Below are 25,704 nucleotides of genomic sequence, written 5' to 3' on the forward strand. Positions count from 1 at the left end.
AATTTTTGAAAATAACATTTTTAATTGCAGTTGGCATTTTGGGGTCTTCTGTTGGCAGTATCTGTGATGCTAAGTGACGTTTTTCAAGCAGCAGGATGGGAGCAGAATGTAAGAACTGGAAACAGTCATTCAGCTTCCTTTTTCACTGGCTGAGCATTAGAAGAGCTTAATTATATAAATATTTATATGGGAATTTTAAAACGAAAGGGATTTGTCCACATCTGTAGTGAATCTTTTTTGTCACTCCGGATAACTATATTTTAGAAAAATACTTCTCTTTTCTGGTGCTAATTTAGTATTACAACTTTTTAAAAAGATCCCTTTTGTGAAATAGGAGCTTCTGAGAAACCAGCCAATGACTGTCTTCATGTTTGCCTCCACAGAATTAGACAGGAGCCTTTGGTATGTGCATATGTGTGCAGACATACATACAATACATACAAAATAGCATTTGCTGTTTTGTTGTGGCCACACATCTACTATGATAATCCTATTTCTACTGGCCTTTGCTATATAGTTCTTATTACAGCCCAGTAGAACATTTAGCAGGAGTTACTTGGATAAGTAGAGAAACGGTAAGAGGTGGAATGCATATATTTTTTTTTAAAAATCTATACAGAGTACAGATTTGACTATCAGCGTTATGTAAGGTGTTTACAGATGACAGCGGTAGACTGGCATATCTGAAGCAGTTCTATCAGTAAGACCATTGCTCCCCCCTTCGCCCCCCCATTGGTGAAAGGGTCCTTGTGATGTAGAATGAATAGGTGCTCCACACACACCCTGAACAAACACCAGCTCTCTTACTTGCTTTCTCTTTTTCCCCTAATTTTATCAGAAGCAATTCACTGTGTTACCTGCTCTCACAATAGCAGTGTCCTCCTGCACCTTTATTCTCAAAGGAGAGGTAGAAAATACGTGATCCTTTCTGGAGTTTTCTGTGAAACTTGATGAAAACCCTTTAACTGGTAGACATTTTTAAATAAAATTTTCGTTAATTTCTGGAGGCAAACATGAAACATATTTATGAATAAAATCTTTCATATTAGCATCATTTGAAGTAGAAATTATATGTTTTTGCATTCATCCCGTGGAAGCATTGTTCTCGAAATGGGACGTATCCTCAGGGCCCAATTAAAAAAAAACCAAATTAGGATATAAACTTTCTAAACAAAGGACACAGCTGAAAATTGCGTCTGGCACCAGTCCTAACTTTTTGTTTGTCCAAAATTGTCCTTTGAGCTTAGGAATTTTTAAGACAGTCTAGGGAGTTTTCCTTTGTACATGCTTTATAAGCATATTATCCTTTCTGGGCAATCGATTCCAGATACAGTCCAAATGCCGCATTCTAATGCGAAACATTTTAGCCTGGATGAGTTGTTTATTGGTAACCCTCACTGTGACACTAGACATCTCCAGCTAACGTTAACCTGATTAGGTTGCATCGGTGGTGTGAGGCAAAGCTGGTGGTTGAGCCCCCTCAAAGGAGCCTAGCAGCTTGCCCAGTCGATCTGTACCAGCCTTCCCTTCTGCCGACTGCTGAAATTGTTCATTAAATCTTTATGTACAAGATGACCACTAAAATGTGCTCTTCTGTTTGTAATGACCTAAGATTATTTTGTAATCTGATATCATTTTCAGGCTTCCTTTTCTTCATTAGCCTACAGCTAAATTAATAATTTTTAAAGTGCATTCTTGGGCCCCAGCACAGCCATAATTCACATGCAAATGTGTCTATTGTATAAAATTCTGCTGCAAAATGGGTAGCTTTCCAACCCCTAGCCTGAGTGACCGCGGGCAGCTGCTGTGCCTATAAGCAGCTGTGTTAGTGGAGTGAACTCCAGTCTCTGTTGACCACACAGCTGTATGGGCAGAACCAGTCTCCAATGAACTGAAATAGCAGTCAGAACCAGTGTATAAAGATTCTAACGCCAAGTGTCTGATAATGACCATGGTAAATGTGCTGCTTCTTCACCAGACTTTTCATGTCATGTCTGACCTGCTGTAGCTTTTCTTTAATCATTTCAGTTTTTTGCTATTGTTGTCCTTCTTTTCAGCAATATTTTATGCTGTAATTAATTGTTTCCTTTACTTAGAGAGTATTATTGGTTATCTTACCATTCTAAGCATAAACTGCTAAGAGGAAGAGGGTATCTTTTAATATTTTCTTTAAAAAAACCTAACTTCCAGACATACCCAGCTATATTTATATAAATTTTCCAATTGAGTTAAAATCGCTTCTAATTAGAGATTAGATAGATAAGCTTATTCTTTTGCTTCTAGACAATATGACTTATTTCCTTTAATACTTTTAAAAAGACATTTCAGGAAATCATAATTACTTGTGACAACACAAGGGGTAACATTTTTATTTCATTCTAATGAAAGCATTGGGCATTCTTTCAGTCTCTTCAAAAATTTTCTTACACTGATTGCGTTTGGGTCCACATGGATTCTTTCAGTACCTGTTGGATGGGCCCTGGGAGAATCATGACACGACAAATGTAGTTGCTGCTGTTTTAACAGAAAAACATCTAGGGTTGAGGCATACACACACAGAAACAGTTCTTAGGTTTGCAATTCAGTTTCTTAAGTTTAAGCACATTGAATGCATCTAGTTGCTATAAATTTGTTTTAGATACCTTTATAATTCTATTATTCAATGCTGATACTATTCTCTAAATTTTTGCCTAGGTCTGTAACCAGTGATGAAGGATCCATGAATGCATTCACAGGAAGGGGGTCACCTGGTAGGGGTCAAAAGACTAAAGTCTGTACCACACCTTCATCTGGTCATGCTGCATCTGGGAAGGACTCAAGCAGCAGATTGGCTGTTACAGACCCCACTCGGCCTGGTGCCACCACCAAAATCACCACCACCTCCACCTACATTTCTGCCTCTACACTTAAAGTTAACAAGAAAACCAAAGGGCTCATTGATGGCCTTACTAAGTTTTTTACACCATCACCTGATGGTCGCAGATCACGAGGTGAAATAATAGACTTTTCAAAGCACTATCGTCCAAGGAAAAAGGTCTCTCAGAAACAGTCATGCACTTCTCATGTGTTGGCTACAGGTACCACACAAAAGCTAAAACCTCCACTTTCTTCACTTCCACCCCCAACCCCCATCTCTGGTCAGAGCCCCAGTTCACAAAAGTCCAGCACTTCCACTTCTTCTACCTCTCCCCAGAGTTCTTCCAGCCAGTCCAGTGTGCCCTCCTTTAGCAGTCTTACTAATAACAGCCAGTTGAAGGCACTCTTTGATGGACTTTCTCATATCTATACTACTCAGGGACAGTCTCGGAAAAAGGGACACCCAAGTTATGCACCGCCCAAACGTATGCGTCGTAAAACTGAATTATCTTCCACAGCGAAATCTAAAGCTCATTTCTTTGGAAAAAGAGATATTAGAAGTAGGTTTATTTCTCACTCCTCCTCCTCTAGTTGGGGGATGGCTAGAGGACGTATTTTTAAAGCAATTGCTCACTTCAAGCGAACAACTTTCCTTAAAAAGCACAGGATGCTAGGCAGATTAAAATATAAAGTGACCCCTCAGATGGGGACCCCCTCACCAGGGAAGGGGAGCTTGACAGACGGAAGGATTAAACCTGATCAGGATGATGGTAAGCAAAAGGTCAAAGCTCCAACCAAACCTGCGTCCCGTCCCTTTCTCCCCAACCCCCCCAGAAATAAATAAATCAGTTCCTATTTGTCACATAGGTCTTAGCTATTTCTCTTGTTCTCACTTCACTTTCATACAGAAACAGTGAAACTTTGACCTTTTTCTAATGCTGACTAAACCTCCAAAACGTTATTTTTCCAACTAATACTCTCCCAGCTTTTATTATTTATTTCCATTTGTAGTGACACTAGGACCCCCAGATGCCTTCATAGTGTTGCTTATGGCTTTGTAGTCCCGCATGAGTAGCCACTGTCACGCTTCTGCCATGTCCTTCCCCATGCCGCCTCTTCAGCCACAGCGCTGTCTGGTTGTGCGCGGTCAGTGCTTCCAACAGGGGGGATTTCAGCTCCTGGTTACCCTCTGCTCCATTGCTTTCTCATGACAAAGTCCATCCTGCTTCCTTCTCAACAAAGCCTGATCTGTGATTCTGTGAGGTGTGCTTTTGGGTGTGAGTGTGTCTGTGTGTGTGGTCATCTTAGGGAGAAAACTGATTTCATAATTTCATTTAACAAATTGGCCCATTACATTTTGCTGTCCTTAATAAAACAAAAACAAAAAACAAAAAAAAACAAACCCAAAACTGTGTCATTTGGACAAAGTGGTAGATTTTATTATCTCAAAAGTGATAATGGGAAGTCTATAATTAGACATTGATATAACTTGTAATCTTGGTTGAAAAATATGATTTTGATTTGTATTGCTCTTACTTTCCCTCCGTTATTTATTGAAGCTATAAGAAGATGACAGTGATAATTCAAATAAAATTTTGGGTACAGCAGGGAAAGGGTACTGCTGGATTTTTGAGCAGTGCTTTGATGTAAAACCTTATTAAGCTTTTGGGAAAAAAAAAAAAGAAATCCCTATATGCCCACCATGCTAATTTGCTACCGTTTTGGTAATATACGGTGGTTACCCATGATTCAAGTCGGTGAATACACTTTCTGCTGGTTTTAAATGACAGATACTGAAATCAAAATAAGCATCAAACAAGAAAGTACAGATATAAATGTGGTTGGAAACAAGGACACCGTTACTGAAGAGGATTTGGATGTTTTTAAACAGGCCCAGGAACTGTCTTGGGAGGTAAGCCAGAATACCGCATTATGGTAGCAAGGATACTGTGTGCTTTTTAAAAAATGTGTGATCGTTATGAAATTACTGCTTTGACTTCATAGAGAATCCGACTTCATAGAGAATCCCCCTCAAAATCCTCTGTGGTTCTTCAACTGTTACCATGATCATTTTTGTTGACTGTACATTGAAAAGCAATGACTGTCGCATTGTCTCCACTCTTAGAAGTTGGCAGGACTCTGCTGGTCTCACAGAATAGACCAGAGTAGCAGCAGTGGAGGTAAATTTTAAAAAATGCCTTGTAGGTTTGACAGAACAGGATTCTGATGATTTCTGCTCACATTTAGAAAATAGCAATTTTAATTCACTAACAAAAGGAAGAACGTTGCTTTTAAATTTACCGATGCATCTTCCAACACAGATGGCCAGCCATATGAAAAATGTCTCCTAATTTTAACTCTTTGGCACTGACGAAGGCAATATTGTATTGTATGATCAATTATAGTCGTTTTTACTTTTATTGTCCAGTAATTTTCTTTAAATGATTCCACCTAAAATATTACCTCTACTCAGCTTTTTGTCCAAAACAACTGAAAGATAAGGCTGTTGGATTTCTCAAAGACAAATTTATTACGGACTATGGATTTTTTTTTATGTCAGTAGATCACATTCAGTTTCTTGGCACAATATTCATGGATAGACCCCTACTCTACCTCACTTCCTTGTTTAGGGGGAGGGGGCTTTCCATAGGCTAGTAAGCTTTATTTTTAGTACCAGTCACTTGGGCTAAATTCTTCTGATGGTTTCTACTTTAGTGGCTATGGGATATTTCCATTCCTCATTCTGCCCCACCAGAATGCTTTGTATTGTTTTTCCTTTAGCTAAGATCCAACTTTCCCCCAATCTTTGAGATTTGAAGTCCTTAAATATTACCATTGTTTTCAGCTGACTTCTGGCATTCATAGATAGACATGACAAACAGCAGGCCATTATCTGAAAGATACTGTTAAGTCTAAAGTCCTTTCTTTCCAGCACGCTAACACTGGCTTTTTCATTCAGGAACATTTCTTGTCTGTGTCAGGCACTGTGCTAGACCCTGGGAATGCCACCGAATCAGGCAGGCCAAGTTCTTAACCTTGTGTAGCTTACTGCACGGGAGTAAGGGGCCCGAGAGGAAGGAGGTGATACTCAACTACAGGACTTCACAATTGGTTATCTAATTACAATTGGGATAAATATTACTTCATGGAGGAACAGGTGACTGTAAGAGTGTATAACAGCCTCATCTTATAATTGCCTCAGTTTTGATAACTTGCAACAGATCATTGAATTCAGTTCAATAGATATTTGTATGTATTTACATCATACTCATTTCCTATCTCGGTGATACTGTTTCTTAGGCTATTTGTTTACATTATGAATCATATACAGCGTTGATTCTTATTTTACAAGGTCAATAATGTTTTTTCAACAACATGAAAATTCACGATTAAGATTAGTGTTCTGGTCTTGATAAGTTTTCGTATCCACTGGTGGAAGAACCAAAATGTAAGTGAAGAAATCCTCATCCAATACGTTTATTTCTTTTCTTTTTCTCTGACAGAAAATAGAGTGTGAAAGTGGAGTGGAAGACTGTGGCCGGTACCCTTCAGTCATAGAATTTGGGAAATACGAGATCCAAACCTGGTACTCCTCACCTTACCCACAGGAATATGCAAGGTAATGGGATAAGCCCGGCAGGTATACAACTTTAATGTCATATGTGTAAGGAAGGGAGGTTCTCCATTCTAAAGCAAGAATTAGAGGATTTTTTAGGACATAAATTTTGATAGTGGATTCTGAGTGCTTCCAAAACTATAACTTTTGCCAGTACCTTTTTATAGTATTCACTGTTCTATGTAAGTGCCTAATACTCCTTAGTTACATAGGCGTTGTGAAGTTTGCCTTTTAGCTTCTAGACCATGCTTTCTCCCTTGGTTAATTGGGTGAACATTGTTTGTGTATGAAACAAAATCAGGAAAAAAAATTAGCCAATGTAAAATATTTGGAAGTTTCTTCTCAGGTGGCCTTTTACATTTTCCTGATTAGGTCAGGAAACTAATCAGTCAGTCTTATCTCTGATTTTTGGCATTTTATTTTCAAGTTTTTTACTGAAATGTAGCAAAAGAAGGAAAAATGGGAGATTTCAGGTGAGAGTGGGTAGCCTTAAGAGGACCTTTCCTAAATCTTTACTTTGAAGCCATTAGTGACTATCTTGTTAAAATTGAAGAGAAAATAATAGTACTAGAGTTTTCATTTGTCTTAAGATTGACTGTGAGATTGTCTTGAATGAATATTCTTTAAAATGGTTATCATGTGAACAGACTTCTTCCTTCAGGTACATCAGAGTACACTTTATTAGTGTCTTCTCAAATTCTTTAACCTGCCAAGTTTCTGGTAATCACACACTTGCTTTTTGTCTAGAATAAATATTGTCCTTTTCTGTACCATGTGGCTGTCTGGTCAGTCATCTAATTGGAGAGAACGGGGAGGATATTCTAGGAGTTAAGAGGCAAACTGTCGGGAGTCTTGGTTCTCTCTTCCCAGCTTGTGTCACTGGCTCTCTGTTCTTGAACCATTTTTTAAAAACACCTATGAGCTTTAATTTGCATGGGTCATCATAAGTCATGTGTTCTGAGAGCTATGAATAAAAGTCCGAGTCCAAGGGTGGAAGCTACTATTATCTGAGTCTGTTTCTAACTCTCCAAAATCTTTCTCCCCATTCTTATACCCCAAAGACCTTGAAAGCGCTTCTAGAAATTTTCTTCTAAATACTAGCAACATTCATTGAAGCATCACGGGTACAAGTGAAAAAATATTATAATTTTTAAGGTGGAGAAAAAGTCAGCAGAGGAGAGAAAGCTGTTCGTCTAATGTTACTCAGTGGAATTGGTCTTTTGGCTTTCCTACACTACTGCTTTCTGCCTTATATTAACTATGATAATAGCTTTAGAGTTACCTCATCCATATGTACAAATGGAAGCAACTAAATTCTAGGACTCCTCTGTGTTATAAATATGCAGATCACTTCAAAAAATAATGAATTCACTTCTTTCTGAGTATAAGATTATTAGTTACCCCACTGACCATATATTGAAGCTATGACATTAAATTTGAAATTTGAAAAATATGCATGGTTACCTGAGAGGATGCTATCCTTATTGTTGATTTTTAGAGTAGTGATTCCAAGTCTGAAAACCGTTCTTTCTGTAGGACATTTCTAAGGAAACAAATGATTTGTTCACGAAGTAAAGACAGCAATTATTATTATGTTGAAAAAAATGTCAGATTTGTACATTTTCTTTACTACTTGCTTTTCTTTGTCTTTTTTTGAAACTACTTCTTTCGAATGCTATTGTACAGCCTATCTATGACTTAGAAAATATTAAACAATATTTAATATTTTCCTCCTAACCAGTATAATCAATCTGAAAGAGTCTTTGATTTCAAATTTTTAACAGATTACCAAAGCTTTACCTGTGTGAATTCTGTCTTAAATATATGAAAAGTAAAAATATTTTGTTAAGACACTCAAAGAAATGTGGATGGTTTCATCCTCCAGCAAATGAAATTTACCGAAGGAAAGACCTTTCAGTATTTGAGGTAAGCATGTGTAAATAAAAAACTCAGCTTTTGAAACCTCGTACTTCTAATTGTTGACTGTATTCTGAATTGTTTCAAGAAGGTATAAAGTATATTCAGTCTTGGCATTGAAATTCAGACTGCTCTTTAAAAGATCTCCATGTTTTGAATGTTTAACCATATTAAGCAACCATTTAGATTGATAATGAATTCCTATTGCATCATATTAACATTTTTGTCTTCCCCCAAATCCCTGTCTGCACCACATATATTCACCAGTGAATTTATGATCTCCTCAGCTCTTTGTAAATTCTACTTTCTTTGGCCGGAGAAATTAGCTTTGTTCAGCAGCTCCAGCCAATGTCTGGCAGGTGTTCACTCTTCCAGGGAATTGAGCAGCTGTACATATCTCCTCAGTACACAACCACCTGTGTTTCCATCCGTTTCTTGGCAGAGTTGATAATCCTTTTGGTGAGACCCCAGCAGATGTTAGGACTCCCCTGCCTCCCCCATCTGGGTGGACGGCCACCCCTGGAGAACTCTGCTGTTCACAGGATCCCGTGGCCATGTGTTTGCCATTGTGGGTTCTTGAAGACATTTTGTGTTTCCAGAGTTGATTTAGTAGCCGAAGGTCTTTGCCTCTATATAGTTTCATTGTTTAATCATCTTCTACTGTCAGATTCAGAGATCCAGTTTAGCTGAGTCAGTTGTACCTTGAGGAGACTGTGCCTTTCTTTCATGTTATTGCCTATTCACAGGGCTTCTTAATTCTCTCCTTTATTCTCCTCACCACATGAGTACTTCCGTTGCCCATCTTGGTTCATTATTTTGCATTCCTGGACGCTCAGAACAAGCCTTCCTTGTGCAGTAGACATATTATTTTCTTTCTCTGAAACACAGGTTTATTTTAGGATTCTCTTTTTCTGAATTGTTGAGACTGAAATTTATTATTCTGCCCCACATTTCTCTTTAGTTCTGGTCTACATGTCTTGCTATATATACATATATATATATATATATATATATATATATATATACACACACACACACATATATATACATATATATATGTACATATATACATATATTTTATATATATATATTATATATGTTTAATTAATTGTTAAAATTTTAAAGTCCCTCTTCCTGGTTATATAAGGCTCTTTTGGCAAGCTTAAAGGAAGAAGGTTATTGTTACTGAGAAGATTGGATGATATGTTAATTCTTACTAAAAGGTAGGCACAGGATTCTCAACCTGAGAGCTGTTCACATATCAAGCGGGATAATTCTTTGTCACAAGGGGCTGTCCTGTGCATTGTAGGATGTTTAGAGCATCCCTGGGTACCATCCGTGGCCATTGTACCCACGTAAATACCAGTAACCCCTCCAGTTGTAACAACAAAAATGTCTCCAGATTTAGCCCTTGTCCTTTGGGGGATGAGGGGACTCACACACAGTAAGGGCAGTGTGCTAGAGGGGAAGCCCAGTGCAGGTTGCTTGGCCTTCCTGTGGTTAGTCTTGGGGTGCTACCCAGCTCGCCCCAACCAGTTGAGACAACAGAGCTGTTCTCAGTTGAGGCTTAACTAATGTCATATGTTCATCTTTCCGATTGGCTCCTTCCTTGATGCCTTGGATCCTTTCTTGTAACCAAAATAAAATGAAATCACTGTCTCATTGTTTCCCAAAGGACATACGTAACACATTGTTGGCTTTAAGTAATTGTTAAATAAATCAGCATGAATCTGCCTGGGGGGTTGGAGCTCTCATAAATCCAGGAGAGTCTTCTCAAGGGTAAGAAAGTCAGTGTTGTTAGGCTTGGTAAGAACGGTCTGCAATTTCAGGTCAGGTGCTTTCGGACTATACAGAGATGAGAGGAGGGGGGGAAATCAGAAGCAGATTTGTAAAATTTATTCATAAAAATGATTGAAGGAATTGGATTGGATAAGTGCCAAGGTCCCTATTCTAGAATCTGAGTTGATACTTAACGGTACAGCATGTAGGAAACTTCTCTTAGCAGTTTCCTCAGTGTCTTATAAAATAAATGAAGAAGAATCACAGGTTACTACCTTCATATTTTCTCTTTATCTGTTGCTCTTGAAAGCATGCCACACTAGACTTTTCACAACCGGTAAGAATTTCTCTTTGCTGTTGTCATCTCTATTTTTCTGGTTTACAGATACATCTTCGTCGTTTCCTTTTTGTAATGTACTACCATTTCCCAAAGGATCGTACTCCCAAATACATAAAAACTTCCTTTAATTAAAGAGAGAATTGTATCCTCTGTGCCCGTTGCCCTTACTTGATTATGTTGCTATGTGTGGGACCTAAGTTTCATCCAAGGGAAATAGTTATATGAAGTCTAAAAATAATTTGTGCAATATGAGAACCTGTATGGTCCACAGGAGACTCAAGAACAGTCAAGTTCATTGTTAAAGAGCTCTGGTTAGCAAATATCCATTTCCCCTAAGAAAAGTGCTGGGGAAATTCTTCTTGAATCTGCTGTGATTTCTGTTTTCAACAAGTAACTACATTTGATCAAAGAAATTGGCATCTGTACTTAGCCTCCTGTCTATAACCATCAGTATCACAGCTTGATTCTTTTATTTTGAAGAGAAATAGACTGTAATCACGGTACTTATTGTAGGTTGAAGTTCATCCCACTTTCTCTGTAAGTATTCCCAACATAGAAATTTTATCTTTTCCAATTATATTTAAAAAGATGCTTGGGATAAAACCAAAATGGAAGCCTCTTTTGCTAATCCTCACTTCTGAGGAATCAGAATAATGCAGTTCATTTATTTTATTTTTATGTGAACCCCTTTTGAAAACAACATAAAGTTTAACTTACTTGAAGAGTATTTTGATCTGTTTACATGCCTTTCATTCAGGTTTACTTGGTTCAAACAGAGAGGACATACCTGATCATTTTTCACTCATAATAAATTGCAAATAAAAATTACTTCTTTGTGAATGATTTGGTCTTTATTCAGGTAGCTTAAAGAGAAATTTAAGCTCTCCTTAAATTTACGCTAATTTAAGAGAACAGGTAGAATTCTGATTTGCCAAGTGACAGCTATTTTCTTGTTAACATTATACTTAATTAATGGAATGCTTTACTCTCTCAGTTTAGAATTTGGAAATAAAAGTATTTGCTTTCCAAATACCATATAAAGGAAACAATTTTATATTGAGTGGTATTTTTATGTTAAATAATGTTGTCTGTTTCTTCTTTGCTAGGTTGATGGGAATATGAGCAAAATTTATTGCCAAAACCTTTGCTTGTTAGCCAAGCTCTTCCTGGACCACAAAACGTTGTATTATGATGTCGAGCCATTCCTTTTTTATGTCCTTACAAAAAATGATGAAAAGGGCTGTCATCTGGTTGGATACTTCTCTAAGGTAAAACAAGAGCCAGTATGACCTCCATTTTCTTTTTCAGAATGTTTTTGGTAGGGCCCAATTCTTTGAACAGGGCTTTTTTATGACTATAATTTCAATAAGTGACACATGTTTCTGAAAAGCTCAGGCTCTTGTTCAGAGCTCATTGAAAAACAAAAACAAACACCATCCCTAGGAAGTGTGTACAGGACCTCAGCGCACTGTTTGCTGCTTTGATTGTCAGCATCCCTGTAATGTTATAATTGCTGCCTTGCAGACCACCTAGCATCTTTGATTTTCTAAATGTTAAGCTTATTTCCTCTTTCCCCTTAAGTGGTGTCAACATGAAGTTTTCAGTGTAATGTAGCATTTAAGAGATAATTCTCATTTCTCCTCACTGCATTCCCTCTGTGGTTATCAGTATCTCAGAGAATTGGTATGTTGGCATTTGGACAGTCAAGCTGATATAATGACTGGTTTTACTCTTTCATCTCTTATTTGTGCTATTGTTTTAAGATCTAGAGCAGCCTCACCTTTAGAAGGCCTAAGTACCTCCAGCTGTTAACATAGGGAAGCCCTTGCTGTATTGAGTGGCTACATACAGTTGGTCTTTTTCCCTGGTTCAGAGTGATTCTCCAACATTCTCCTACCCAAAGGTTTCTGAGAAACAGTAACACATATACAATAAAGGAAAACTGAGTTTGGATATATTTACTGGGTAGTGACCTTAACTTTTCTTAGGCACCTAGGAAATAGATTAATGTGCCAGGATGTAATTGTGACTTTCAGCCAGATCCAAAGCCTGTATTTTATTTCTTTTATGATACATTTTTTCACCATAGGTGAAAAGTGTATTTTCATGTATATACCCTTACATAATATAAATGGAATGCTTTATAGAAATGTCATTTTCATGGAAGATCAAAATATAGAATTTATATGAAGGTCCTTTACAAACTGCCGTTTTTCTAAATTTAAGAATCAACCCAAAGACCATAAACAAAAATTTTAGCAAGTGACAGCACTCATGGGAAACTGTCTCAGTGCTTTAATCCACATATATGGTAAAGCTTTAACATGAAAAAGAAGAATATTAATTTGCACATTGCAGATTCAGCATCAACACAAAACAATAAATAGGAAATCTATATAATTTATAAAACATCTTACCTTTTCTATCAGTATGTAAAGATCTTTTCCTCCAAAGAGTTAAAAAGAATAGTGGTCATGATTGTCCTTCCTGTTAGAAAATCGTGTTTCTCTAAATGTGTGTGAGCGTCAGCGGAGATGCTTGCTAGCTAGCGCCTGCTGTCCCTGGCCTGCCTGTCATCGAGTTGGCCTCTGAACCCACAGATGACAGTGACTTGGCTTTGAGTGTCTGGCCCTCTTCCTGACAGGGTGCCCACCTTTTACTCAGAATGAGCTAAGCTTTCCCCTTTTGTTACAGTTTCTGTCATAGGATGGCAGCAGCTTCTGTCATTTCTTACCATACTCGGAACACTAATATTCTGTGGCCGTGTGGTGAAACAAAAATTAATCTAAAAAATAACCACAGTAAAAGACTAGCTGCAAATTAAACCATATTCTAAGTGTCAGTTGGAATGTGAAAGACTGTGACCCTTTGGAGTTTATACTTAAACCAAATTCTAGATGTTATAGCCAGAGAATGGCCAAGGTGACCTAGAAATATTCAGTGTAGCTTAGCACATGCATATGGCTCTCCAAGCGCATAACAGATGACTCTAGACAGGAAAGAAAGAAGGAGCAGTTATTTTATCCAAATTAGAATTTAGTTTTAGTTGTAGTTACCTGTTAGGAGGGAGTGGAAAAGGAAAAGATCGCTGTTGTGTTGGGTTTCAAAAACATCTCCTAGGAATAAATAGGTAGGAATAGATGGGGGTAAAGAAAAGAGTGACATCAAGGATGAATCCGTTTAGCCCAGGGTACATCTCTTTTTAGATAGAGTGACCCATTTGTCTAACTTTGTGAAATAGGCTAATTATCAGAACCTTGCCATTCATTGATAAGCACATTCAGTAATGGACAATCCTGCGTCTTAGGAAAACTGACACACGCTATTTTGTCTTCCCCATTTCTTAGAGACTCCACAGACAGTTATACACGTGTAAAAGTTGGAAGCACATCTTTTTCACAAAGAAATCTTTAATTCTGCCCTGGAAGGTTTTTCCACAACTATTTCCTGTGATCTTTCAAACAGGTTCATTAAAAATCTGGGTGTTCTGAAGTAATTCTTTGATGTGGTCAGTACCATTTGTGGTCAGTCTTATTTGTGGTTTATGTTTGGCCAGAGCACTCACAACCTCAAAAGCCTTTTCCAGATCTTCTCTGTGTAGGTTTTGGCGGCTTTTGTGTACTCTGAATAAAATATTGCCACTCTGATGCCACATCCCATGAACATTGCAAATTCTTCCTTAACTGTAAGCACTGTTTCCCACCATATTCTTCCCGTTCTTTCTCTTGGTTTCAGGCTCTTGGTAATATTTTGGCCTCACTTTTGTTTGGAGGCTTTGGGGTCTCTCATTGCTATTGTCTCTTTTGTTTAGTATTCCTGGTTTGAAATGCAGATTAATTATTTCTTTTTACTTTGACTTTTTATTCATAGGAGAAATGTATCGGTGCCAATCTACCCACACACACATACTATTTTAGTTTCACTGGGGCGTTTGCTCAAAGGCAGAAGACAGATTGCTGTTACGGAGTTGTAAGTTATTTAGCAAGGCAGCAGGCTAGGTCCTAACTTACCCCACTGGGTGACTCTGGATGTTTTTTGTTGTTTTTTTTTGACTATCTCCCAAGTTTGAGCAAGGAAAGCATTTCTTCCATACTGTCTGTGTTCTGTTTCATTTGGCTCATAGTGCCTTGGATCCTTTATTCATATTTTATGGTACCGGCTTTCAAGAATAAAAATGTAATGGTGAGGCATGCCTGGAGTTGATGGCTTGTCGTTAGCTAATGATGTGATTGATTCAGAGTAGGATTATTCCGCTTGAACCTCACCTAACACTTTGGCTCACCTTCGTGGACTGTTGTACAAGGACAGTGGCAGGTGTAGAGAATTACCCACTTCAGCAGAGATCTGACATACTGGATCTGTTTCTCCTTCCCTCAGGAAAAGCTTTGCCAGCAGAAGTATAATGTCTCCTGCATAATGATCATGCCCCAGCACCAAAGGCAAGGATTTGGACGGTTTCTCATTGATTTCAGTAAGTGAAATGCTTTATTTACTTGCACGATCCAGCAAGCTAATGGCCTTCAAAGGAAAGAGGAACACATAAAACTTTATTTAACCTACCTTGTTGTTTTTATCAATAGATAACGCGTTTTCAATTTATATTTATATAGGTTAGAACATCTTTCTCAAGTGAAAAATTTACTGCTGCTCACTTATTGTACTCTAGGAAATTGAGACTAGATCTCTCGGCAGTGTCACTAGCTTACAAAGCCATTACCCTGAATGAACCGGCAGAATTGCATTCCATTCCATCGTCTTCATGCTCATTAGCACCAAAAGAGGCAATTATTCGCGATTAAAGCTGAAGAAAGTGTTATTTAAAAGGATGATTTTCAGCTTTCTAAAATTTTGCCTATAATCTCATACAGTAAAGAGCGGGAAAGGAATATTTCTCTTTAGAAAACTAATTCTTTAGATAGCTTATCCTTTGAGCCTCTCTAGTAGAAATAGCTATCTTGTTTTGTTAATATACCTTTTCGATTATGGAAGTTATTACAATGTTTGTATATAGAGGTTACCCAAGAAATATGTTTTATACACATTTGTATCTTCTGAGTCTCCTCAATTGAAATTGCAATAATATATACAAATATGCGCAGGATAATGTAAGAAAAATGGTAGTGTTTTTCTCCTTGTATATTATATTGGATGTGATAAGGCTACACTTGGAGAATTGATTCAAAATATCCAGATAACATGAAGTCCAGGTATCCCATGATAGTAGTCGTTTCTGACCATTTAAAAATTTGTCACTAGGAATTGTGTGTGTCTTAACTGGATTGTAGTTTGTCTGATTTTAAACTGAAAGAGGGAAAATTTAGGAAATGGCATAATCTTCATAAGGTACATCAAATGCAAAAACCACAATGTAAATGTGCTCAAGGAAAACCATGAAGAATTATGTGGAGTCTAAATCTGTATTATTAGATATTGAAATCTTCAAGTCTGGGTGGAATACAACTGTATAGTAGTTTTCGATTGACTTGTGTGATGTATTGACATTGAAGGATATTCTTTTTTGAAGTATTTTTTTGTATTGGTTATTTTTGTATTTTCAGATAACTTTTCTTGTTATTCATTCGTTACCCTAGTCTTACCTATTCTTTTCTGTTCTAGTTATCCCAGGGAGGGCCATCTTACCAAGAGTTCACCATTTTTATTTTAGAGTCCTAGTTGTGATCAGTTCTAATGGCAAATCCAGTCTTGTTCTGGAGTTTTTTGTGGCCACCATTCATAAGTTGTTCATACATAGAATTTCTGGTATGCATGGCAGCCATTCAAGACTTAAATTTTTTATAGTATCTGCATGCCTACAGAATAGGGCCAACTCCTTAGTTCAATGTTCACGGTCTTTCAACGTCTAGTTCCAGCCTAGGTTACAGACTTTTCCATCTACTAATCTCTGTTTCCTTAAATATTCTGAAAATGTTACCATGCTTCCATTCTTTGTCTATGCAGTCCCTCCCCTGGAATGACCACATCTTCCTTCCCCAGCCTCCATCTTTTCAAGATCCTACCCATTGTGAAGAGCCAGCTCAACAGCCTTTTTTTTGACCCCAACTCCTAGAGTTTCATCTCAGCGTTCCCTTCTTGGCTCGTATCTCTGTAGTATAGCACTTAGACGTGATTCACCCTGTTGTGCTAATTACTGATGTGTCATACTTCCAATTTACTGTGAACTCCTTGAATACCCTCTTCTTTGTATTCAGCAGGGCAATACATTCAGTAACCTGCATCAGATATATGTCTGTTAATTTTAATTGAATCTCCAAAGTGATACAGTCACTGCCTACAGTAATTTTCTACCTAAAATTAAAAAGACATTGGTACTTACCAGGTGAAAATGCAAGTCTCCAAGTACAGTAGCATCATATTTGTGTGGCATAATCTGGTGTTGAGGCCTTGTACGTGAGGGAACAACCCAGGAACAATGACATGCCCTTGACTTGCTAAATCTTTATGTCAACTATTTTTATGAAACCTGTACCAGAGTGTGTCCTGTATTTTTAAGTGTGAACTGTGGAACACAAGAGAACCTTTCTGGAGGGCTCGGAAGGCCATACATTAGTGTTTGTCCAGGCAACTCAGGGCTGAGGGGGTCACTAGATTTTCTCTTCTCTGTGCCATTGCATCGCCCTTACACTGTAGTGGGTTAAGGAGTGGGGTGAATGATTTCAATAAAGTTGAAAAGGAATTGGTGTTATTCCTTCAGAGAAGAGGAGACCAGGGGAAGAATTTTATAACTTACAAAAAAAATTGGAAGTGGTATAAAGCCAGGAGAAATTCAGTTTAAAACCAGAAAAATATTTTGGCTACAAAGGTTTTAAAGATCGAGTAGGCTGCTCAAAAGATTGGTAGCATCTCCTCTTTTGGAGTTACTTAAGGTAATAGTAAATATGTTTCTAGAATAATTTAGGTCCAGTCTTGCTGAAGAAGGAGTTAAACCCCCACGATCTCTCATAATCCTTGTCAACCTCATAATTCAGAACTCAGGGCAAAACAGATAACCAGGATTAAAGGTTTTCTAAAATGTGCTGTTTTTTCTTAAGGGACCTTTTAATGGTTATATTTATTTTATTTATATTTTGTACATGAGCCTATGGGTCTTTTGGTCAGGAAATGTGTTTTCAGTAATTCAATAAAAGTTGTAATGCAGGAAAATCTTTATTTTGTCTGTAACAACTGCTAGTCGAGGAAGCTGGCACTGCTTGCCTGCTCGCACATTGGATCAGAGACCTGAGTGAAGTGTAGTGTGTTGTGTGTGTATAAAGCACTGTGAGTCCAAGGCTTTGAACACTATTCTCCAGGTCAGTCAAGAGAGGTCGAATGGTCACCCACCAGAGCAAACGCTGCCCTGGGTGTAAGTTAGTTGTCTCTCTCTTCCTAGGACAGTTTGTCTGGGATTTGTCAGAGCAGGGCTTCCCAGGAGGTCATCTGCAGAGCTTGGCCAGAGTGACTAAAGGGCACCAACTCCCAGCCTGCTCGTAGAGCACTTCATCAGTTTTGTGACTTTTTGACCAAAACTAAAGTGGGTAGAGGAATGCATTGACTGTCATGGGCTGAAGCTGACGTCACATCTTTCTCCTGGAGTCTGAGATTCCTTATCTTCCTCAATCAGAAAATGTTAAAGTCTTCTCTCTCTCTCTGTCTCTCTCTCTGTCTCTCTCTCTCTCTGTCTCTCTGTCTCTGTCTCTATCTATCTCTCTATCTCTATCCTCGCTCTCCAGGGCACTGCTGAATACTGGGGCCTTAGAGTGTCCCTGCCAGGCCACTGCCTGTCCCTGTTCCCAGAGCCGCCCAGCAATGCTTTATCCAGCTCACTATTTTTTCCTTTAATTTTGAAATAATTTCAGAGTTAGAGAAAAGTTGAAAAATACCAAGAATTCCCATATAGTCCCCACCCAGATTTCCCAGATGTTAACATTTTATCACATCTGCTTTCTGCTTTATTATTCTCAGTCTCTCTCTCTTTCTCTCTCACCCTCTCCCATTCCCTTCCCCCTCTATCGTTTAAGGGGAAAACAAAACAACAACAAAAATATGTATGTGTATATTTCTTTTTCTGAATCATGTAAGTGTAAATTGCAGACCTGTTGTACCTTTAACCCTAAATATTTCAGTGTTTTTCTATAAACAGTGATGCTCTCTTATATAACCACAAATTATCAAAATCAAGAAATTAATGTTGATTCATCACAATTACCTAATATTGTTCAAATTTCAAACTTGCCAGTTTTCACTAATGCCGTTTCTGGAAAAAAAATATTCCCCAGTTCCAGGAGTACATGGTAAATTTAGTTATTAATTATTAAATCTCTTTAGTCATATGGAATAGCAAGTCAGTCACTGGGGGGTTGATACTTTGACCTTGTTACTTGACTTAATTTGTACAGTGTCCCTCAATTTGAGCTGTGTGATGTTTCCTCATGGTTAGATTCAAGTCATACATTTTAGGGCAATAAAACCACAAAAGTGACGCTTGTTGAGATCACATGACAACTTATTTGTTTCATTACTGGCTTAAGGTGGTACCTGCTAGATTTCCTTATTGTAAAATAACCTTTTTCTGTCTAATCGGTAAATATCTGGTAAGAAAACTTTGGGATTATCTAAATATCCTGTTTCTCATCCAATTTTTACCTATCCCTTTTAGCTTTCATTTATGATTCTTGTCTAAAATAGTTATCACTATGGTAGTTTTCACAAATAGTTATCACAAATGGTGATTTTTCTAATCTCATTGTTTCTTGTACTTCTTAGTTGACATTTACTGTAAGGAAGAGCTTTCTTTATTAATTTTTTAATTCAATGATTACTTCATTTATGTAATTATAGACTCAATGGATTTTTATTTTATTCTGTGGATTATAACATATTGCCATTATTTATTTTAATGTTCAAATTGTCCCAGACTTATTCAGTGGGAACTGCTTCAAGCTGGCTCCTGTGTCCTTCTAACATGTCCCGACCTTTGAACACATCCTTTCTTTCCGATGTATGATGTTCCAGATTCTTCTTGTTCTTTCTCTGTTCTAGGCCTGGAATCACCCATTTCTGCTAAGGGCCTTGGTTCTTACTATGGAAAACAATATAGAAACCAAGACCTGGGTACTTAGATGTGCTTATTGCAACTGAGGTGTCAGCTGCTTCTGGGCCATCTTATGGGACAAAACCAGGAAAGAATGAATGTGTGTGTGTGTGTACATGGGTGTGTACCCATGTACACACCCCTCTGTCATGAGTTCATACTGTAGCCTTACATTCCAGGTCAGCACCACCACACGGTTTCATTCTATCCTTCCATGTTTCCGTATTTGTAACTCTCTGCCCTGACAGTGAGAACCTGACTTCTGTTACCCACAGTGTATTTACTTATGTGTTCAACCCTACAATACCCAGTAAGTCATTTCGGGATTGCTAACTCATACCACTATGGAAAGCAAACTTCCTAACTAAAGGTTAATATTTGTGTACAGATGGTCCATGACTTAATGATGGTTCAACTTACAAATTGTTGATTTGATGGTGGTGTGAAAGCGATAATGCATTTGGTAGAAACCATGGTTTGAATTTTGATCGTTTCCTGGGCTAGCAATCAATGCGCTGTAGGATCCTCTCTCGTGATGAGGAGTAGAGCTGCAGCTCCCAGTCAGCCACTTGGTCACAAGGCTAAACAACCTGTACTCCATAGTGTGCTGTGAGGTCAGCATTTTTTTGGATATTGCGTTCTGAGCATATGTCAGGTAGGCTAGACTAAGCTCTGATGTTCAGCAGGTTAGGTGTATTAAATGTATTTTTGATTTGCAATATTTTCAATTGATGATGGATTTATTGGGATATAACCCTATGGTAAGTGCAGGAGCACCTGTATCGTTATTTATGACTTTATCCTGAGCGCGTTTAGTCAAAGTACTGTGTTTAAAGGTTACAGGGGTTAGTTCTTTTGAATATCACCACCCTTCAGTGTAGCTATAGTATTCATTTGAAATACAGTTAGGCTTATTTGTTTCTGTTTGTTATCCGCTTTGGTTTTTTCTCTATCTTCTTTGCCTTTTTTTTTTAAGAATATGAAACGTGAACATGATTTTGAAAGTTGAAGCTATATTGAAGGGTATACTCAGAGAGGTGTCATCCCCTGCCCTTCCCCTCCATCCATTCTCATTCCCCAATCTCATTAGTTTCTCGTCTATTCTTCCTCTGTATCTTTTTGTACAAATGAGAATATAGATATGTATTTTCTAATTTTTCTTCCTATACAAAAGGGTAACATACTATAGTCTTTTACATTTCATTTTTTTCCCCTTAACAATATATCCTGGAAATCACTCCAAACTACTTTATAGAGATCTTATTATTTTCTTCTACAGCTGCAGAGTCCTCCATTGTATGATTTTCATAGTTTTTCATCTGTTCTCACAGGTATGGGTATATAGGTTGTTTCCCACATTTTATACTTTTAACAGTGCCGTAGTGAGTAGTCTTGGGCACATTTTGACTGGTATATACTTACGTAGAAGTTATAATCTCTCACATATACTTTCAGTTGTTTAGGACCCTGCTGGACTGGGCAGTGGGTGAACAGTTAATGAATTGTCTTTTAATTAAGCCTGTAGAGCCAGAAACCTGTCTGGGGAGCAGGATGCAAAACCCGTTCTCCTCAGCTGACCTAGGAGAAAGCCAGGGAAAGGCAGCTGTAAGCTACAGAACACATTGTGCCAGGTAGTGGCAAAGGAGGCTGGCATCATCACTTACTTGAGTGTTTGTGTAAATGCATTTGTCCGATTCTAAACTAGATAATGGATGAAAATGAGAAAAGTCACTTTATTCATTTCTTTACCTCTTCATTCAAACTTTGTTGATCGGAGGACCCTAGTCTGCACTCCGCTAAACACCCATGACAAAAGGAAGACATAGCTGTTGCTGTGTGATCAAGCTCACTGACAAGTCAGTAGTTGCTGGGCAAGATGTTTGTATAGTACACACTGAGAGCTCCCAGGAAGTGGAAGTGAAGACGTTCCAGGGTGAGGGAACCAGTATATTCAAAAGCATGACCATGTAATGGGCCAGTGAGCTGCGCCCTCCACGACTAGATTGAAGACAACAAGCTGCTGGAGTGGCAGCCGGTTAGCTTAGTTGATTAGAGCGTGAGCTCTCAACAACAAGGTTGCTGGTTCAGTTCCTGCATGGGATGGTGGGCTGCGCCCCCTGCAACTAAGATTAAAAACGGTGACTGGACCTGGAGCTGAGCTGCGCCCTCCACAACTAGATTGAAGGACAACGACTTGGAGCTGATGGGCCCTGGAGAAACACACTGTTCCCCAATACTCCCCAATAAAAAAAAATGTTTTTTTAAAACACATAACCATATAAAGAAACACGTTAGATGTTTGGGATAACTACAAAAGAAACTCCAGGTAGATCAAATGCTTAGCTGTTTAGCAAAAAACAAAACACACAAACACACACACACACACACAAATCCCATTTAAAAAGTAGAAGAAAGAATACATTATTTGTCTGATCTTTGGATGAAGGACATCTTAAGCATTAAAGCAATGAAAGAAATCACAAAAGAATATACAGATGGATTTGACACAAAATAATATATAGATATAAAAATGTAAGACTTCTGTGTAATAAAAAGTATTAATATTTAAAAGCAGACATAATGGGAAAGGTGTTTGTAACCAATATGCCAGGTAAAGGTTTGACATCTGTAGTATTTGAACAAATAGAAAAGGAAACATTTGGTGGTGTTAAAACATAAACCCTAAGAGAAAAATGAGCAGAGGGCATGAACACAGAAAACGCAGAAAAGAAAATTATTGATGGCAGCAACAGTGCTGACATTTCCTGAGTGCCTGACATGTGCCAGTCACTTTGCTAAAATCCTGACTCCGCTTTTAACCTCATTCACTCTGTGGGAGAGGAAACTGGAGCCCAGTTACATAAGTGATAAGTAGCATAGCTGCAACTTGAGTCCAAGCACTTTGACTCTTAGCCACAACACTCCAAAGTCAGTCAAGCACAAATGGTTAATTAAAATGTGAAAAATAAAATTGTTGGTGATTTGAAAATACAAATTCAAATAACAAGATTACAATTTTTTGCCTACCAAATTAGCAAAAACTTTAAAATTTACCCAAGTCTAAGTTGTCATAGATGGACACTTGTATTTACACTGGAGAAAGTATAAATTGTTAGACATTTTCTAGAATTTTGGCAGTATGTGTCAAAAACACTTAACATTCATCCTTGGAAGGAATTTATTCTAAGGAAATCAACAGCAATGAATACACATTAATTTCATACTTAATATAACAACTTTGTTTTGTATTCTTATTGTTTTTTTTAAATAGTGGACTTCCCTTCTCTTTATCCCCTCCCCCAATTATAGCAATACAAACTCATAGGAGAAAGTTAGAAAAATAGAGACACAATATACCAAGAGAAAATGCAATCTCCCACAATCCTGTCACTCAAAGAGTTAATGTTTTGTCCTTCAGTGTCGTTATTTACATAGAAAAAGAACTGAGATAGCCTCAGTATTCAAAGGTAAGAGAGAACCACTCCTCAGAGAAAATTGTGGTATCTCCATATAATGGAATACTATTAGCCATTAAGAATTATGTTCTGAAGAATTTTTAATAAAATAGGAAAATGCTTATGATAAATAAGTGGCTTTCAAAATTGTACATATAATATGCTCTCAATGATGGAAAAAGCATATGCAAAGAAAGGAAGGAAATTCATTTCCTAATTATCTCTAGAATTAGAATTACAGGCAATTTTTATTTTCTTCTTATTCATACTTTTTGCAGTAACCAAAAAGAAAATTAAGAAGCAAAAGCTGATGAAGGCCTGACCTAGGGTGGTGGCAGTGACAGTGCACGGAGATGAGCTCTGCAGCAGGGAGAACTAACTCTGCCTGGTTCTTTGTGTGCGCAGTAGATATCGGTGGAATGAATGAATGAACTGAGTTCGGAAAGGTGGTGATTGCAGCTTTGGCCGTTTTGCCTTCCCTGTGGTTTTGGACACTTCCAGGCAGCTTTCCATGGAGTTCAGAGCTCAGCAGTGGGAGTCGTGGGCATGCAGTGGTGCTTCAAACCAACGTGAATGAGGACAACTGACAGGGAGTGTAGGGAAACAGGGCTGAGGATGGAGTGCTTGGAATTCCACCATTTTAAGGGTATGACAGAGGATGAAGAAGTCATCCGGGAAATTGGGAAGGGTCCAGAAGGAGGAAGAGAATCAGGAGAGAATTGTGTCAGGGAAGCCAAGAGGTCAGCATTTCAACAATAGTCATAATCCTAAAAGCACTTGCTGTGTGTCAGGCACTGCCACCTAATTACACACATTAACTCGCTTACTCCTCACAGATACCCCAGGAGGCGGGTTACTGTTACTGTCTCCTTTGGGGGGCACAGAGACAGTAAGAAACTTATCTAAGATCACCTCCCCTCCCCGGGCCCCAGCCATGTTCAGTGCCTCAGAGAGGAAGGTTAAGATATGATGTAAGAAGTATACTGTGGAAGAACTATGGTTTGAGTGGAATTTAAAGAATTGGATTCAGAAAGCTCTACCATCAAGGTCTGGTTGTTTTCTGTTTTTAAGGTAGAGACTGGCGCATTGGTGGAAAGAAGAGAGGCGAGCACTGATGGAGAAAGATTGAGGAGAAAACAAAAAGTGGTATCCGTGTGGGTTGGTTATTACAAATTCAGAAAAGGCTTTTGATGAAATTCAGCATTCTTTCCTAATTTAAAATAATCAGACGTAGTAACTAAATTTATAAGAATTCTAAATCTTATGTTAACTTTCTTCTTTGTTTCAGCTTTGACTTAATCTTGGGCGAGCTATAAAGTGTTGATGACAGTTGGGTCCAAAGTCTACAAACATATCTATAGTTTTTTGAGACTAGTATACAAATGATAAGTTTATCGATTATATAAACATATTAGGTAACTGTACATTCAGGCATTTTTTAAATTAGTCCCTATTATTTGTCAACTAATCACAAAAGTTTGTAAGCAGCATTAATTCTTTGTTTTTTGATTTTTTTAAAAAAAAATTTAGTTAACAGTTGACATTCAGTTAATTTCAAATGTATAGCATGTTGCTTCAATATTTATGACTTATAGAGTGATTCCCCCAATAAGTCTTGCACCCACCTGGTACACTATTAGTGACTGTATTCCCGATGCTGCACTTCACATCCTCGTGACTATTATTTAACTGCCAATTTGTGCTTAATCCCACTACCTTTTTCACCCAGCCCTCCAACCCCCCTCCCATCTGGCAACTATCAATTTGTTCTCTGTACCTATGAGTCTTTCTGTTTTGTTTGTTATGTGCTTTGTTTTTTTGAAAATTCTCTCTAGTAGTTTTTTTTGGGGGGAAGGGAAACAGGGCTTTATTGGGGAACAGTGTGTACTTCCAGAACTTTTTTCCAAGTCAAGTTGTTTGTCCTTTCAATCTTAGTCGTTCAGTCTTAGTTGTGGAGGGTGCAGCTCAGCTCCAGGTTCAGTTGCTGTTTTCTAGTTGCAGGGGGCGCAGCGCACTATCCCTTGCGGGAGTCGAACCGGCAACCTTGTGGTTGAGAGGATGCGCTCCAACCAACTGAGCCATCCGGGAGCTCTGTAGCAGCTCAGCTCAAGGTGCCGTGTTCAATCTTAGTTGCAGGGAGTGGAGCCCACCATCCCTTGCGGGAGTTGAGGAATCGAACTGGCAACCTTGTGGTAGGGAGCCCGCTGGCCCATGTGGGAATCGAACCGGCAGCCTTTGGAGTTAGGAGAATGGAGCTCTAACCGCCTGAGCCACTGGGCTGGCCCTAGTCCTTATTTCTTTAAATAGGTTTTCAGTCCCTTGCTCTCCTCCTTCTGGTATCCCAATGATGCAAATGTTGTTATGCTTGATGTCGTTCCAGAGGTTCCTTAAACTATCTTTTTTTTTTTTTAATTATTTTTTTCTTTTTGCTGTGCTGATTGGGTGTTTTCTGGTACCTGGTCTTCCAAATCTCTGTTTTGATCTTCTGCTTCTTAATCTGATGTTGATTCCATCCAATGTATTCTTTATTTCAATTATTGTATTCATTTCTGACTGGTTCTTTTCAAAGCAGCTTTAGTTCTTGGCTTTCTTTTTTCAGTACTGAAATATTGTGCAGTGTCTCAGGGTTGTCTTTCATGGAACAGAACTGTAA

The 25,704-nt window shown here is 38.2% G+C and overlaps 1 protein-coding gene across 1 annotated transcript in view; it reads left to right on the forward strand.

Moving 5' to 3' along the window:
- KAT6B (lysine acetyltransferase 6B) overlaps nt 1-25,704 on the forward strand; it is a 171,384-nt gene that overhangs the window by 118,146 nt on the left and 27,534 nt on the right. The window contains 6 exon segments of the mRNA XM_081075065.1: nt 2,695-3,626; nt 4,647-4,768; nt 6,360-6,475; nt 8,257-8,398; nt 11,615-11,776; nt 14,886-14,979. Of these exon segments, the coding sequence (XP_080931191.1) occupies nt 2,695-3,626; nt 4,647-4,768; nt 6,360-6,475; nt 8,257-8,398; nt 11,615-11,776; nt 14,886-14,979 (1,568 nt within the window).

Source organism: Rhinolophus hipposideros (genome assembly GCF_964194185.1).
Source record: "Rhinolophus hipposideros genome assembly, chromosome: 15".
NCBI lineage: Eukaryota > Metazoa > Chordata > Mammalia > Chiroptera > Rhinolophidae > Rhinolophus > Rhinolophus hipposideros.